Genomic DNA, 14,055 nt, shown 5'->3' on the forward strand with positions numbered 1-14,055 from the left:
AGGAAAAATGGGGGGAGAGAGAGAAGAAAGAAAGAAAAAGAAAAAGAAAAGAGGGCAGGGAGAACAGAAGAGAAGGAAGGAAGGAAGGAGAAAACAGAAAGGAAGGAAGGTGAAAAGGTGAAGGCAGGGAGAAAAGAGGAAGGAAGGAAGATGAAGACAGGGAGAAAAGAAAACGAAGAGAAGAAAGAAAGAAAGAAAGATTCTGCCTATGGCCTGAAACTGCTAGCTAACTGCACGGTCAGCTGAACTTGGATACATGGAGGGGGGTTGACATGTTTGCACTTTCCCAAAGCAGTCCTCTCTAGTGAATAGAGGATGTTGGTTTTTTTGTGTTGTTCAAAAAGGCCCTTTGGCGTGATCAGCAGAACGCGAAGCGCAGTAAACATCTTTCATGACAAAGAAGACACACACAGGGCAGAACTGGGCACAATAGGGCCGGTGGGGCCCTCTCCGCTCTCGGCCGCGAATACCGGCACACCGAGGGACCCCGGAGCCCCCGAACTGTGGCCTCCTCCGTCGTCGGCACAATCCTGCGGCGCTGTGGTCTTGATATGCTGAGCACACTTTTCCTGGGGGAGCGGGGGGGGAGAGGACACTGGGGCCTTTGTCCGGCGGGGGGTTGTCTAGCAACGTGGCTGGGCCAGGTCCCGGCAAGAAAGTCGGATCTGGGCGAGCCCCAAATGTGCAGATGAGGAACTGTGTCCATACGGCCTTGAGCCAGCTTGGGGTGGGGGACCATCTGGGGGCTCGAATGCTCCTGGTTGATTCCCCCCCTGAGAATTGGGAAAAGAGCCATGGCATTGCAAGACGTTTGGCTTGCAGTGTGTGGTCCTGAATCTCGGGCTGGGATTGCCCTGATCTGCAGCGGCTACATTGACAATGGTGATTTAGAAAACTTTTAAGAGTATTTAAAAAAAACACACACACAACACAGACCACTATAAAATGTCACCGAGGCCGCCAGAGGAATGGAAATGAAGATCAGCAGGACGAAGCGTCCTCCAAAGATGACTCTATGGAGAACATCAGCAGCTGCCATATACAGAGTCAGACCCTTGGTCCATCTAGCTCAGGATTGTCTACCCAGACTGGCAGCGGCTTCTCCGAGGTTGCAGGCAGGAGTCTCTCTCAGCCCGAGCTTGGAGAGGCTGCCAGGGAGGGAACTGGGAACCTAGATGCTCTTCCCAGAGCGGTTCCATCCCTTAAGGGGAATCTCTTCTCCTCCAGTGCTCACACATGTGGTCTCCCATTCAAATGCAAATCAGGGAGGAACCTGCTTAGCAAAGGGGACCATTCATGCTAACCCTTTGCTCTCTGCAAAAACGACGGCAATTTGACCCATATTGCTTGGCAGGTGGGGATAACCCAGAACACTATAAGGGCAACGATCTGGCCGGTCACCTCTTTTCTATGCTAAAAATCACTGTGAGCACTCAGCCCCTGAGGTATGACCGGCGGCCAGAATTGGTGTGGGCAGACGATCCTGAGCTCCACGGACCCAGGGCCTGACTCAGTATATGGCAGCGTCCGAAATGAAACTGGCAGCAAATGAATATTATTTGCCAAAAAACAAAAAACAACTGAAAGGGAGAGGCTGGTCTTGTGGTAGCAAGCATGACTTGTCCCCTTTGCTAAGCAGGGTCTGCCCTGGTTTGCATTTGTATGGGAGACTACATGCATGAGCATTGCAAGATATCCCCCCGCTTAGGGGATGGGGCCACCCTGTGACTGGGAAGAGCAGAAGGTCCCAAGTTCCCTCCCTGGCAGCATCTCTGGGCTGAGAAAGAAGCCTGGGCTGAGAAAGAAGCCTGCCTGCCTCTTGCAACCTGGGAGAAGCTGCTGCCAGTCTGGGCAGAGAATCCTGAGCTCGCCCGACCGAGGGCCTGACTCAGCATATGGCCGCTTCCTGTGCTGCTCCTAAGATGGGGCTGAACCTCTTGCCTGCAACCTCAAAGTCGCCACAGGGCGTCTGACTCAGGAGAAAGCCACCTCCTCTGTTTCTAAGCCAGGGACAGCCCAGCCCTTTTTTTACTTGCAGCTGCATTGGTGGTTCAGTGGTAGAATTCTCGCCTGCCACGCGGGAGGCCCGGGTTCGATTCCCGGCCAATGCAACAGTCCCTTTTTAAAAATTTTATTTTTTGCAATATTAATCATGCAGTTATGAGCCAAGCCGAGGGCTGCCTCCATTAGCTCCCAGAGTCCGGAGCAGCTGCGGCGGGGTAACCTCAGCGCGCCGCGGAGCTCCACCCCAGCAACAGCAGCAAGCAGGAGGAGGAGAGGCATCATGGAGGTGTAAGCAGAGGGCGCCTGCGCGGGCCTGGCCGGGCCTAGAGGGAGACCTCCCCCCGGCTGGGGGCTGCGAGGGACCCCCCCACACTTGCAAGGGGGGGTGCAGCGTGGGGGGAGCGTCTGGGGCGCGCGGGGAGCGGGGCTGGGATTTGCATGGGTATTTCCGCCCCCCCCCGCCGCAGCGTGGGTCGCTGGAAATGGGTCTGGGGGCTGTGCATAGGGAGGAGATTCCTTTTGATGACCCCCTTGCGGTTACGGGGCGGGGGTTGAAGGCATGTTGTGGGGGGTGCTGGAATCGACATTGCTAATTTCTTTCCTCCCCCCCCCCCCGCCCCGTGGGGAGGCAGCTGCCACCGTCCCTAAGAGTAGTCCCATTGGAATGAACTGGGCCAGCTAGTCACGTTTTGAGTCGGACGACTTGGCAAGGATTTGCGCCCGGAGCATGTCTTCAGTCTGGGTTTTTTTTTAATCGATCTCGATCGGCTTTCCCCATCGGCATTTTATCTTTTAAAAAGCAGCTTGAACGGAGCGAGGCTTGCACGGGGTTGCCTGCTGCAGCTCCTAGGTTTGCAGGTTGTCAATTTCCTGGTTTGCCTTCTGTGCAGAAACGATGCCAGTTTGCATTCTGTCTGTTTGTTTGTTTGTTTGATTGCATTTCTGTACCGCCTCCTGTAGAAATCTCTAGGCGGTGTGAAGTCATAGGAATTCGTGCCCTGCACGGTGGCTGGAAGGAGAACATTTCCAAGGTCCCTTCCAGCTCTAACTTCTGTTGTTCTAATCTAGAGCCATTCAGACATTATGTTGTATATATGTAGAGGCATAAGAACAGCCCTGCTGGATCGGGCCCAAGGAGGCCCATCTAGTCCAGCATCCTGTTTCGCACAGTGGCCCACCAGATGCCCCTGAGAAGCCCACAGGCAGGAGTTGAAGGGGGCATGTCCTCTCTCTTGCTGTTACTCCCCTGCCTCTGAGGCTGGAGGTGGCCTGTAGCCCTCCGACTAGCAGCCGTTGATAGACCTCTCCTCCATGAAGTTATCCACATCCCTCTTAAAGCCGTCCAGGTTGTTGGCTGTCACCACATCTTGTGGCAGAGAATTCCACAAGTCGATGATGCGTTGTGTGAAAAAGTACCTCTGTTTGTTGGTCCTAAATTTCCTGGCCATCAAGGTTCATGGGATGACCCCTGGTCCTAGTGTGATGGGAGAGGGAGAAGAATTTCTCTCTTTCCACTTTCTCCACACTATGCATGATTTTATAGATCTCTATCATGTCTCCCCGCAGTCGTCTTTTTTCTAAACTAAATATCCCCAGGTATTGTAGTCTTGCCTCATATGAAAGGTGCTCTAGGCCCCTGATCATCTTGGTTGCCCTCTTCTGTATCTTCTCCAGTTCAACAATGTCCTTTTTAAGATGTGGTGACCAGAACTGTACGCAGTACTCCAAGTGTGGCCGCACCATAGTTTTGTATAAGGGCATTAGAATATTAGCCGTTTTATTTTCAATCCCCTTCCTAATGATCCCTAGCATGGAATTGGCCTTTTTTTACAGCTGCCACACATTGAGTCGACACTTCTAATGAGCTGCCCACCACGACCCCAAGATCCCTCTCCTGGTCAGTCCCCGACAGCTCAGATCCCGTCAGCGTATACTTGAAGTTGGGGTTTTTTGCCCCAGTATCCATCACTTTACACTAACATTGAACCGCATTTGCCATTTTGTTGCCCACTCGCCCAGTTTGGAGTGATCCTTTTGGAGCTCCTCACAATCCGTTTTGGATTTCACTACCCGGAAGAGTTTGGTGTCATCTGCAAATTTGGCCACCGCATGACCCTGGGCCCAGGTCCTCTCAAACTCAGGATATTGGTAGGAAATGTTTTTACTTTCTGTGCATGGAGCATAATAGCGAATAGCCCATATGTGCAGATCTGTACCTGCCCACAGATTATACACGTGTTAAATGTAATTTATGCCTAAATAAGGTTATCTAAGACTGAATACGATCCCTATTACCATTGAATATTATCACTAGTCTTCCCTAACCATCTAACGATATTATCACTCACCGAGATGGCAAAGTAAGGTATAAATTACATTTCTACAATCCTGGCGCCATTCGTACATTCTCGCTGTTTCCCGTGCCATGTTCTTTCTCTTATATGGACATTTTGCTTTTTGCTTTTTTTTTTTTAAATGGCACTTTGGTCACAAGCGCCCTGGATCTGCAGGGATTTCTCTAGACGCCGACGGATTGCAGAGACCCCAACGGATTCCATGTTACCTACGAACAAAAGCGGGGCTGTTTTCATAACGTGCTCGGATTTCTCTGTGGTCAGCAAAACCTCAGCGGGTTTTCGGAAGGGGCTCCCCTCTTCCCCCCCCCCTTTCCCGCCCCCGCAATTTAGTTTTAAAACAATGCTTTAACCTGTGGAAGTTTGTGGAAGAGGCGTTGGAACTTGTGTGAAAGTGATGACGGCAGCGGATCTATTCAGTGGGGCATCTGTGCTTGACATAATACATTGTACTTTTAGATAGGTTGCGACGGCAGACCGCGGGGGGATAGAGTGGTCTCCCCTCCACCCACCTTTTTGTATAACTGTCTGTTGGTTCAGCAGAAACTATTGTCCCAAGGATGTATAGCGTTTGTCGCTGAGTGGCGTTGCTTATTATTATTATTATTATTATTATTATTTTAAAGACCGCTAGCGTGATGTTTATTCTTTAAAGAAATCAAATTATTCTATCTGCCGCTTAATTGGGGCTGTGCTTAAATAGTGAGCCGTTCCCGAGATAGAGAGAGAAACTTTATGACGGTCTCTGACCAATACAGAAGCATGGAGAGAGGGACACGGGGTTAAGGCCCACACAAGGATATAGCAACAGCGTAGTTTTACGAATAAACAGTGACCTAGTAAGTTATTAATAATTAGTCATTAGTCAATGGGTTTCCTTTAGTCAATTCCCGAGGGAGTCCCCGCTGGTTTGGCTTTTGAATGCCTTATTTGGAGTCGCAAAACAGGGTTCACAACTTTGATACGCGTCCCGCAGGCATGATTTGTCCCTGTTAGGGCGATATGTTTGCATACCTCTCTAGGAACATAGGGAGCTGCCCTCTACTGAGTCAGACCCTTGGTCTGTCTAGCTCAGCGTTGTCTACCCAGACTGGCAGCGGCTTCTCCAAGGTTGCAGGCAGGAGTCTCTCTCGGCCCTGTCTTGGAAATGCTTCCAGGGAGGGAACTTGGAGCCTTCTGCAAACAAGCAGGCAGATGCTCTTCTCCGAGCAGCCCCATCCCCTAAGGGGAATAGCTTACAGTGCTCACACATGTAATCTCCCATTCAAATGCAAACCAGGGCAGACCTTGCTTAGACAAGGGGACCATTCCTACTTGCTCCCACAAGACCGCTTGGAGAAGCTTCCTAGTTTTAAGGATAACTGACATCACCCCTTCACCTTCTGCTCGCAGAACACCTTCCATTCGTGCTAGTTAAGTCACTGCCCAAATAATGCTGGAGCAACTCATTTATTGTCCTTGATATACTACTAGATATATCACAAAGCGGGTCCCTTTTTTCTATCGCTGGAATACTGGAGGATATTGCTTTGGTGAGATGGGTCGAGAAGGTGCATAAAGCAAGGAGAAAGTGTAGGTGGGAAATGTTCCCTGTAGTATAGAGGTCCCCAACCTTGGGTCCCCAGATGCTGTGGGACTACAACTCCCATAGTCCCCTGCGACAATGGCCAAAGGACTACAGTGCCCATCACCCCTTTTGCTAGTTTTATAAAATGTTTCTTGTGGGAGGCTGGAAGTACAGGGGAGGTGGGAAACCTTTCTAAGAAAATGTTAGAACTCTTTCTGAGGAGGCCTAAGTGATTGCGAGGGGAAGTAAACACATCTCTTTCCTTTCCCCAAATTATTTTAAAGCATCCTAAGTGTGTTTGGTTTTTTTTTCCCCTCTAGGAAAGATGGAAATGCAGCCCTTCTCAGCAATTACGAGGTAAATATATTTGTCCCGCGATTGTAGTCTTACAATCATGGGACAAACGATGTGATAAAAATTATGTGATAGATCCTGGCCGTGGCAAGAAATCCGAATCTCCTGGTGGGAAAACACCCCACGAAACGACAGCTTAAGGGATCGTCCCGGTTATGGTTTCCAGCGGGAGAATTCGACAACGGATCTCCCGGTCCGGTTCAGCGTGTCAGCACGGATGATGGGGTCGGGGGATTGGCGCTTTTTGAAAATGTCGTTTCCAAGCTTGGCTGGTAGTTGAGGCCTCCTCACAGGGGAACCCCTTTCTTCCAGGTCTACCAGCTGCTGACGGATCTGAAGCAGCGGCGGCGAGAGACGGGGAAAAGCAAGCAGAACGCCGGCCAGCAGAATCTGAACACGATCATGTATGAAGTGAGTGGAACTGACACGGAGGGCAGACCCTTTGCTTTCTTGCCTTCTCCATCGAGGAGATCCAACGGTGCAAGATTCCTCTGCCAATTCCTGCCCAGGTGGCCCCCGCCAGAGAGAGAGAACAATATTCCTCCAATCTTTCCACACCATTCATAATTTGATACCCTTATCATATATATGGTGCAACCAAAATGATCAGGGGGTGGGAGTGAGGAAAGACGGCAATTGGGGGGGGCCTTTTTAGTTTCAAAAGGAAGCGGCTGAGCGGGGACGTGACGGAGGTCTAAGAAATTATGCACGGTGTGGATCAAGTAGGTAGAGAGGAGTTTTTCTCCCTCTCTCATAGAACATAGGAAGCTGCCATATATTGAGTCAGTCCATTGGTCTATCTAGCTCAGTATTGTCTTCACAGACTGGCAGCGGCTTCTCCAAGGTTGCAGCAGGCAGGAATCTCAGCCTTTTCTTGGAGATGCTGCCAGGGAGGGAACTTGGAACCTTCTGCTCTTCCCAGAGCGGCTCCATCCCCTAAGGGGAAATATCTTGCAGTGCTCACACTTCTAGTCTCCCTTTCAGATGCAACCAGGGCAGACCCTGCTTAGCTATGGGGACAAGTCATGCTTGCTACCACCAGACCAGCTCTTCTCTGGGGTTGTGTGATGAAGCAGAATGCTTGGAGATTCAGGACAGACGCATACGACAAATATTTATACGGTGCTTTTCAACAAAATCCCCCAAAGCAGTTTACAGCGATATAATAAATAAATAGCATAGCTCCCTGTCCCCAAAGGGCTCACAATCTTAAAAGAAAGCAACCAGCAACAGCCACTGGAGGGGTGCTGTGCCGGGGACGGAGAGGGCCAGTTGCTCTCCCCCTGCTCAATGAAGAGAACCGCCACTTTATTAAGGGGCCTCTTTGCCCGTTCAGCAGGGGACAGACACAAGGAAGCAGTCCTTGACACAGCATGTAGTTAAACTCCGAGTGGAAGGTAAGGTAAAGTGTGCCGTCAAGTCGATTTTGACTCCTGGCACCCACAGAGCATACATAGCCTTGAACACCAGGTGCTGAGGAACGCCTATGGGATGGGGTGGTTTCCCTCTTCTCCCTGGTTACAGGGTTCTCTAATATGCACCTAGTTAGCTACTATGTCACATGAGGCAGGGCTTTTCTTTTGTCCCTTTCAGCTCCTAGGAAGCTGCCATATACTGAGTCAGACCCTTGGTCTATCTAGCTCAGTATTGTCTACCCAGACTGGCAGCGGCTTCTCCAAGGTTGCAGGCAGGAGTCTCTCTCAGCCCGATCTTGGAGATGCTGCCAGGAAGGGAACTTGGACCTTCTGCATAAAAGTAGGCAGGGGCTCTTGCTCTTCCCAGAGCGGCCCCATTTTGAGGGGAATATCTTACAGTGCTGACACATGTGGTCTCCCATTCAAATGCCAACCAGGGCAGGCAGGCCTCTGTTAGACAACCTCCAGAGGAGAAGGGCACCCCATTGCATGAGGCGGACTGTTCCGTTGTCTTACTGTGAGGAAATCCTTCCTCGTGTCTAACCTAAATCTGCTTCCTGGTAATTTCAGCTGGCTGGTTATGGCTGAAATGGTGTTATTCTCTGAGGGGTTTTAGCCCCCACTTTTTCAATTTAGCTTGGAAAAGCCTACGCAAATAGAATATAACCTGCACTCTTCTTTCCCCGCTGTTCTTCTAGACGCTGAAGTACATATCCAAGACTCCGTGCAAATTCCAAAACCCCCAGGTTGTCGGAGATTTCCTCGCAGCCATGAAAACCCACAAGTTGACCAAGTAGGTATTAAGATGGGTCCCGATGCGTTTGTGCTCTCGGATGGGGATTCGGATTCTCCTGGCAACTGGCAGCAGGGCCTCTGGAATAGATGTTAGCAAATACGGCTGACTAAAGAGGGGATCGTGGAAAGATACTTGATTCAAACGGGGAATTCGACGTCATCTCATTGATGGCTCAGTCTCGGTGTGAACAGAAATAAAGCCACATTAGGTAATAGAAAGTACAGCAGAGTATGTTTTTATTTGTTTCTTTCTTTCTTTGCCATATTTTTATGCCGCCTGAAATGTGCATCATCTCTAGGCGGTGTGCAAAATTGATAATTCATCAACAAATCCTTTTTTTCTTGACAAATGGATGAACTGCTATCACTACCTCTACAAATATTTCACTGTTTTTCCAACCAAAGTGCTCCAAGCAGTTTACATAGATTCCCTGGCAGCATCTCCAGGTAGGGCTGAGAAAGACCCCTGCCTGAAACTCGGGGGAGCTGCTGCCAGTCAGTGTTGGCGGTCTTGAGCTGGATGGGTCTTACTCGTTGAGGAAAGCCAGGTGGGAGGGCCGATCAGTCTGTAGATGTATGTGATTTCCATGGCCTGGGACACCGCCGTAACCTAATGAATTGGTGAATTTCACCTGACACTGACCGACAGCCAGGAAACTTTCCAAATTGGCTGCCTGGGATCCTCTAACTGGAGACAGCAGAATTTGAACCTGGGGTCTTCTGCACGCAAAACCGGCACCCGGATATGACGCTTGCCGTATGCAGAATTAGACCACCTGGTCCTGTCTGCTGGCTTTCGGTTTCTTCTGGCCTCCCGGTCTGAGGCTTTCGAAAGTCTCCTGAGTTGGTGACGGGGATGTTTCTAGTCCAGTCTCTCAGTCGCTACAGTGCCAAGACACAAGAGTGGGCATGGAGCCTCCCTCTCGAGTGGCAGTCTATCTTGATTCTAGGCACAGGGGGGTCCAGAACAGGGCCGAGTTCAGTCTTTGCCTCTGCGCCTTTGTGGAGGTTGTCCTGGGAATGCTGAGCAGACGGGCCCTCCTCCTGCAAGGCGCCAAAGCAAAGATGACGCCTTTCGCAATTTTAGCTTTTTTCAGACCCTGCGGCCTGGGGTAGGGGGCCTCTTGTTTTCACAGCGGCAAAGGACTTTGTCAAAAGCAATCACGGATGAGCAGCTCGGCTTTTCCGTCACTTGTCCGTTTGATTTTGATGGGGCCGTTCCGGCCGGCAGCAGCTAATCCAAGAGGAACTCTAAGGACAGGATATGAAAGTGCACAAGTTAGGAACGATGTTTAAGATTTAAAAAGAGAAGATGGAAACAAGGTACCATGCGGGTGTGGGAATCGGATTCTGTTTCCATTTAGGTTCCGTGGTCTTTTTAAAAATTCTCTGGTTCAGGTGCAAACTTCAGAAAGGGATTCAGAATGCTCCTCCGTCTGTTTCATTTGGGGGAAATGTTTATTATATCTTCAGTGTCTTAGGTTTGCATTTTTGGAAGTTATGCTATAAAATGAAGGCAGTTACGCTATAAAATGAAGGCACAGCTATTTAGCCCTAGGATAAACACTAGGATATGTCAGGGTTTTGTCAAAAATGCGGCCATTTATTTATTTATCTATTCGATTTTTATGCCGCCCTTCTGAAATGGCTCAGGGCTGTTTACAATTAAAAACAGAAACCATTACAACCAATAACAATTAAAACAGAAATATAAATATGAACACCAATTTAAAAAAAACATCTTAAACGATTAAACTATCAGAACAATGAAAACCAGGTTAGCATTAAAACCATTCAAACTATTTCAAAAGCCTGAAAGGCCAGGCCAAACAGATGGGTTTTAAGGGCTCTCTTGAAGGTCAGTAAGGAGTTAAGATTTTAATTGGAGAGGTTCTCTTGCTGGTGGACACATATAAGATCAACTTGGAATTTTGGATATGGGCCACAGTCCTTGACATTACAGTGGGAACGTGCCTAATTCCGGACATTGGAGGCCCTGGATTGGCTAAGGACGCCTCTGATTACAGGGGTTCCCAACGTGTGGTGCTCCCGAGGTTGCTGAACTGCAACTCCCATCATCCCACAATTTATTGGGCCTGGGGATGTTGGGATTTGTAGTTCAGCAACCTCGGGAGCGCCACACATTGGGAAGCCTTGCCCTATCGTTGCTGTCATTATTATTACTGAGAATATTGATATGCCGCTTTTCAACAACAACAAAGTTCTCGGAGTGGTTTATGAAGAAAATAAGATAGCTCCCTGTCCCCAAAGAGCTTACAATCTCAAAAAGGAACCCACCGGCGACAGAAAGACGCTGTCCTGGGCTGAATAGGGACCGTTGCTCTCCCCTGCTTAATTGCATCATATGTCATTGCGAAATGTAAGGAAGTCCCCACTTTCAAATGTCCCCCTTTGCCTAAGGAAGTCTAGAAAGAAGAAATGGAGGGGGAATAACCCGACTCTCTTAGGAACAGAGGAAGCTGCCTTCTACTGAGTCAGACCCTTGGTCCATCCAGCTCAGTCTTGTCTACCCAGACTGGCAGCGGCTTCTCCAAGGCTGCAGGCAAGAATCTCTCTCAGAGATGCTGCCAGGGAGGGAACTTGGAACCTTCTGCATGCAAGCAGGCAGGTGCTCTTTCCAGAGCCATTTCTTACAGTGTTCACACATGTCGTCTCCCATTCAAATGCAAACCAGGGCAGACCCTGCTTAGCAAAGGGGACAATTCCAGCTTGCCACCACAAGACCAGCTCTCCTAAGAGGGCAGTGTCTTTTTCACTGATTGTAATGATACTGGCAAGAGGGCGTGGGATGCAATTAAAATGTGTTAGTTAATGTGTTAATTTAAAAGGTGTTTAGAATTTGCAAGGCAGGGGCCAAGATCAGAAAGGATCGGAAGGCCGTTAGATGCCCTAGAAGAAAACCTCTTCCCCCAGCATGCGTATGGTGCTGGAATCCATTTTTGCGCCCTCAGGCAGCTATTGAATGCCAACATGGTTGGGTATTCGGTGAGGATGCTTTGTGGACAGCAGAGGGAGCTCCTAACCCAGCTTTTTGCTTGCACGAGGAATACATAATACAGCGGTTTCTCGACCTTGGCTCCCTAGGTGCGGCTGGACTACGACTCCCATCGCCCCCTGCCAGGGCGGCAGGGGGTGATGGGCGTCGTAGTCCAGCCGCCCCTGGGGACCCGCAGTTGAGCACCCCAGATGTTCTAGATGCTTCCTAACGCCACCCTGGGATCTCATTGCTCCCTGAGTTGAAAGACAAGAATAAGAATAGAAATGAGGCGATCAGCCCTTGGGGTGAAATCCTAGCAGGGATGGATAGGAAGGAAGCTACCCCAGACCTCTCTGAAGGGACTTGTTGGCAGTGGATGGTACCCATCACATCAGGATGTGACCAATATGCATGTTTTGCACTGCCCTGCCCGGGATTACTCTAGAGCAGGGCTGCTCAACTTTGGCCCTCCTGCAGATGTTGGCCTACAATCCCCATAATCCCTGGCTATTGGCCACTGTGGCTGGGGATTATGGGAGTTGTAGTTCAAAAACAGCTGGGGGGGGGGCCTAAGTTGAGCAGGCCTGCTCTAGAGTCAGCGAGCTGTGGCTTGCAGTTTTCGCTCCGTGCATCTTGGCTGCAGAAAGGATCCTTCTGGGGGAGGTGTGAGCCGAAAGCGAGCCCTGGGAACCGGGCGGCTTGGGATCTTTTCGCTGCCAGATGTCCCACGAGGCTACAAATGGAGCGCCCGGCTCCTTCCCAGCGCCCAACGGACTGTGTGCTGCTCCTCTCGGTTTGCAGCCGGGCTGGGACGATGGCCTCGAGAACTTTTGGGGCACCGTGGGGGCTAGGTCTGCGGCCTCCGAATCGGCGAGGAAGTGTTGGCAGGCAGACCGCCCCTGTGACCAGAATCCCCAAATTACAGGGTGCCTTGTCCTTTCCTTCCCCACAGGGCAGAGAAGCTGCAACTCCTCAACCACAGGCCTGTGACTGCCGTTGAAATCCAGCTGGTGAGTGACGATGCTCTTCCAAGTCCTTCCGTCAAATTGCCTTGATCCTCGAGAAGCCGTTAGATCCGTCTGTTGGGTCTCTTCTCCCCTTCCTCGCCTTTTTTCTAAACTAAAGAGCCCCAGATGTTGTAGCCTTGCCTCACAAGGAAGGTGCTCTGTCCTCCTGGTCATCTGGGTTGCCCTCTTCCGCACCTTTCCCAGTTCTCTCCCCAGCCCAGGAGATGGATTTGGAAGAGGGGTGTGCTTGAAATCTGAACGAATCGATTCCAATTCGAATCGATCCCAATTCGAAACCATTGACCGAATTCAGACCGATACAAATCTGGTTCGAATCGGTTCATTCAGATTTCACGCGCACCCCTAATTTGGCACGGAAGAAGGAAATATAATTTAGCTTTGCAAAATGAATGGGGCTTCGGATTCCACCCCCCACCCGTCGTCCTTTATTTCAGTATTGTGTTTTGTCTTTTCTCAAAGCTTCCAACAAGGACTTATGGGAGATCTAATCAGAGCAGTGCACTCAGTTAAGAGAAAATACACATGCATATGTGAGGAGCAGTCAGCATGACCTTTTCGGCAAGGAGAAATCCGACACGGGTGGCCAGGTAGAAAGGAGGTTATGGGAACAGGAGATCTTTATCTCTGCTTGGCTGAGAAGTTTGTTTTCTCTTGGAGATAACGAATTACACCCATTCATTAGCTGCAGCAGAGGCCTGAGGGTTTAAAGGAGGAAAGTACTTCTAGCCGAGTGGAAAACTGTTTGTTTTTTCATTTGCTGCCCTCACTTGAGCTAAGGTGGAGGCATAGCTCAGTGGCAGAGAGGGAAACATGGTTATATTTATCCTCACAACAACCCTATGAGGTAGGTTAGGCGGAGACAGGAGAGGCTGGCTTAGAACCACCCAGTGAGTTTCATGGCTGAATAGGGGTCTTCCCGGTCCTAGTCCAACGCTCTAACCACTACACCATGTCGGTTTTTTATTTGCAGATAGTCGAGGAAAGCGAGGAGAGACTCACGGAAGAGCAGATAGAATCCCTGCTCCAGACGGTCACCAGCATCCTGCCGGGAGACCCTGAGAAAGAGGCACAGCAGTCAGCCATGGTCGTGGAGGAAGAAGGGGACCAGGCGTAGGACCGTCATCGCCTGGACCAAAATGGGCAGCTTTGCCCAAAGCTGCACACAATAAATATGTGGAACTCACCACCACAAGAGTTGTTAGCCGCTATCTCGGGGAATTTTTTTAAAAGAACTGGGCAAAAAGCGAGGAGAAATATCAGTGGCTATTGGGCATGTAGGGGCGGACCTACATTTGGGGGGATTTGGGGGAAAGTTTGCACTCCTTGTCTGCAAAAGGTGTGCATGGAAATTGAAGCAGAGGCCTGATTTAATTTGCGGTGGGGTGTGTGTGTGTGTGTGTGTGTACACTCCTTATGTGGGCAGTGGAGCATATTATTAGAAGGCTCTTAATCAGAACTTTACATGATTAGGAGCTGCTGGTATGTGTGAGGCCGAGCCCTGAAAGAAGTGTGCAATCTAACAGTTCCTTATCAACAGGGC

General features: G+C 49.9%; 1 protein-coding gene and 1 non-coding gene across 2 annotated transcripts; both read left to right on the forward strand.

The window, feature by feature from the left end:
* Positions 1–2,040: 2,040 nt before the first annotated feature.
* Positions 2,041–2,111, forward strand: TRNAG-GCC (transfer RNA glycine (anticodon GCC)). The gene has a single exon. It is a non-coding gene; the product is annotated as a tRNA-Gly (tRNA).
* Positions 2,049–13,716, forward strand: CRCP (CGRP receptor component). Its single transcript, XM_053275594.1, has 6 exons — positions 2,049–2,292; positions 6,246–6,282; positions 6,592–6,690; positions 8,393–8,487; positions 12,440–12,497; positions 13,486–13,716. The coding sequence occupies exons 1-6, from the start codon at positions 2,285–2,287 to the stop codon at positions 13,627–13,629; spliced, it is 441 nt and encodes a 146-aa protein (XP_053131569.1). The 5' UTR covers positions 2,049–2,284; the 3' UTR covers positions 13,630–13,716.
* Positions 13,717–14,055: the final 339 nt, after the last annotated feature.

The sequence above is a fragment of the Hemicordylus capensis genome, chromosome 12, assembly GCF_027244095.1.
Source record: "Hemicordylus capensis ecotype Gifberg chromosome 12, rHemCap1.1.pri, whole genome shotgun sequence".
Classification (NCBI taxonomy): domain Eukaryota; kingdom Metazoa; phylum Chordata; class Lepidosauria; order Squamata; family Cordylidae; genus Hemicordylus; species Hemicordylus capensis.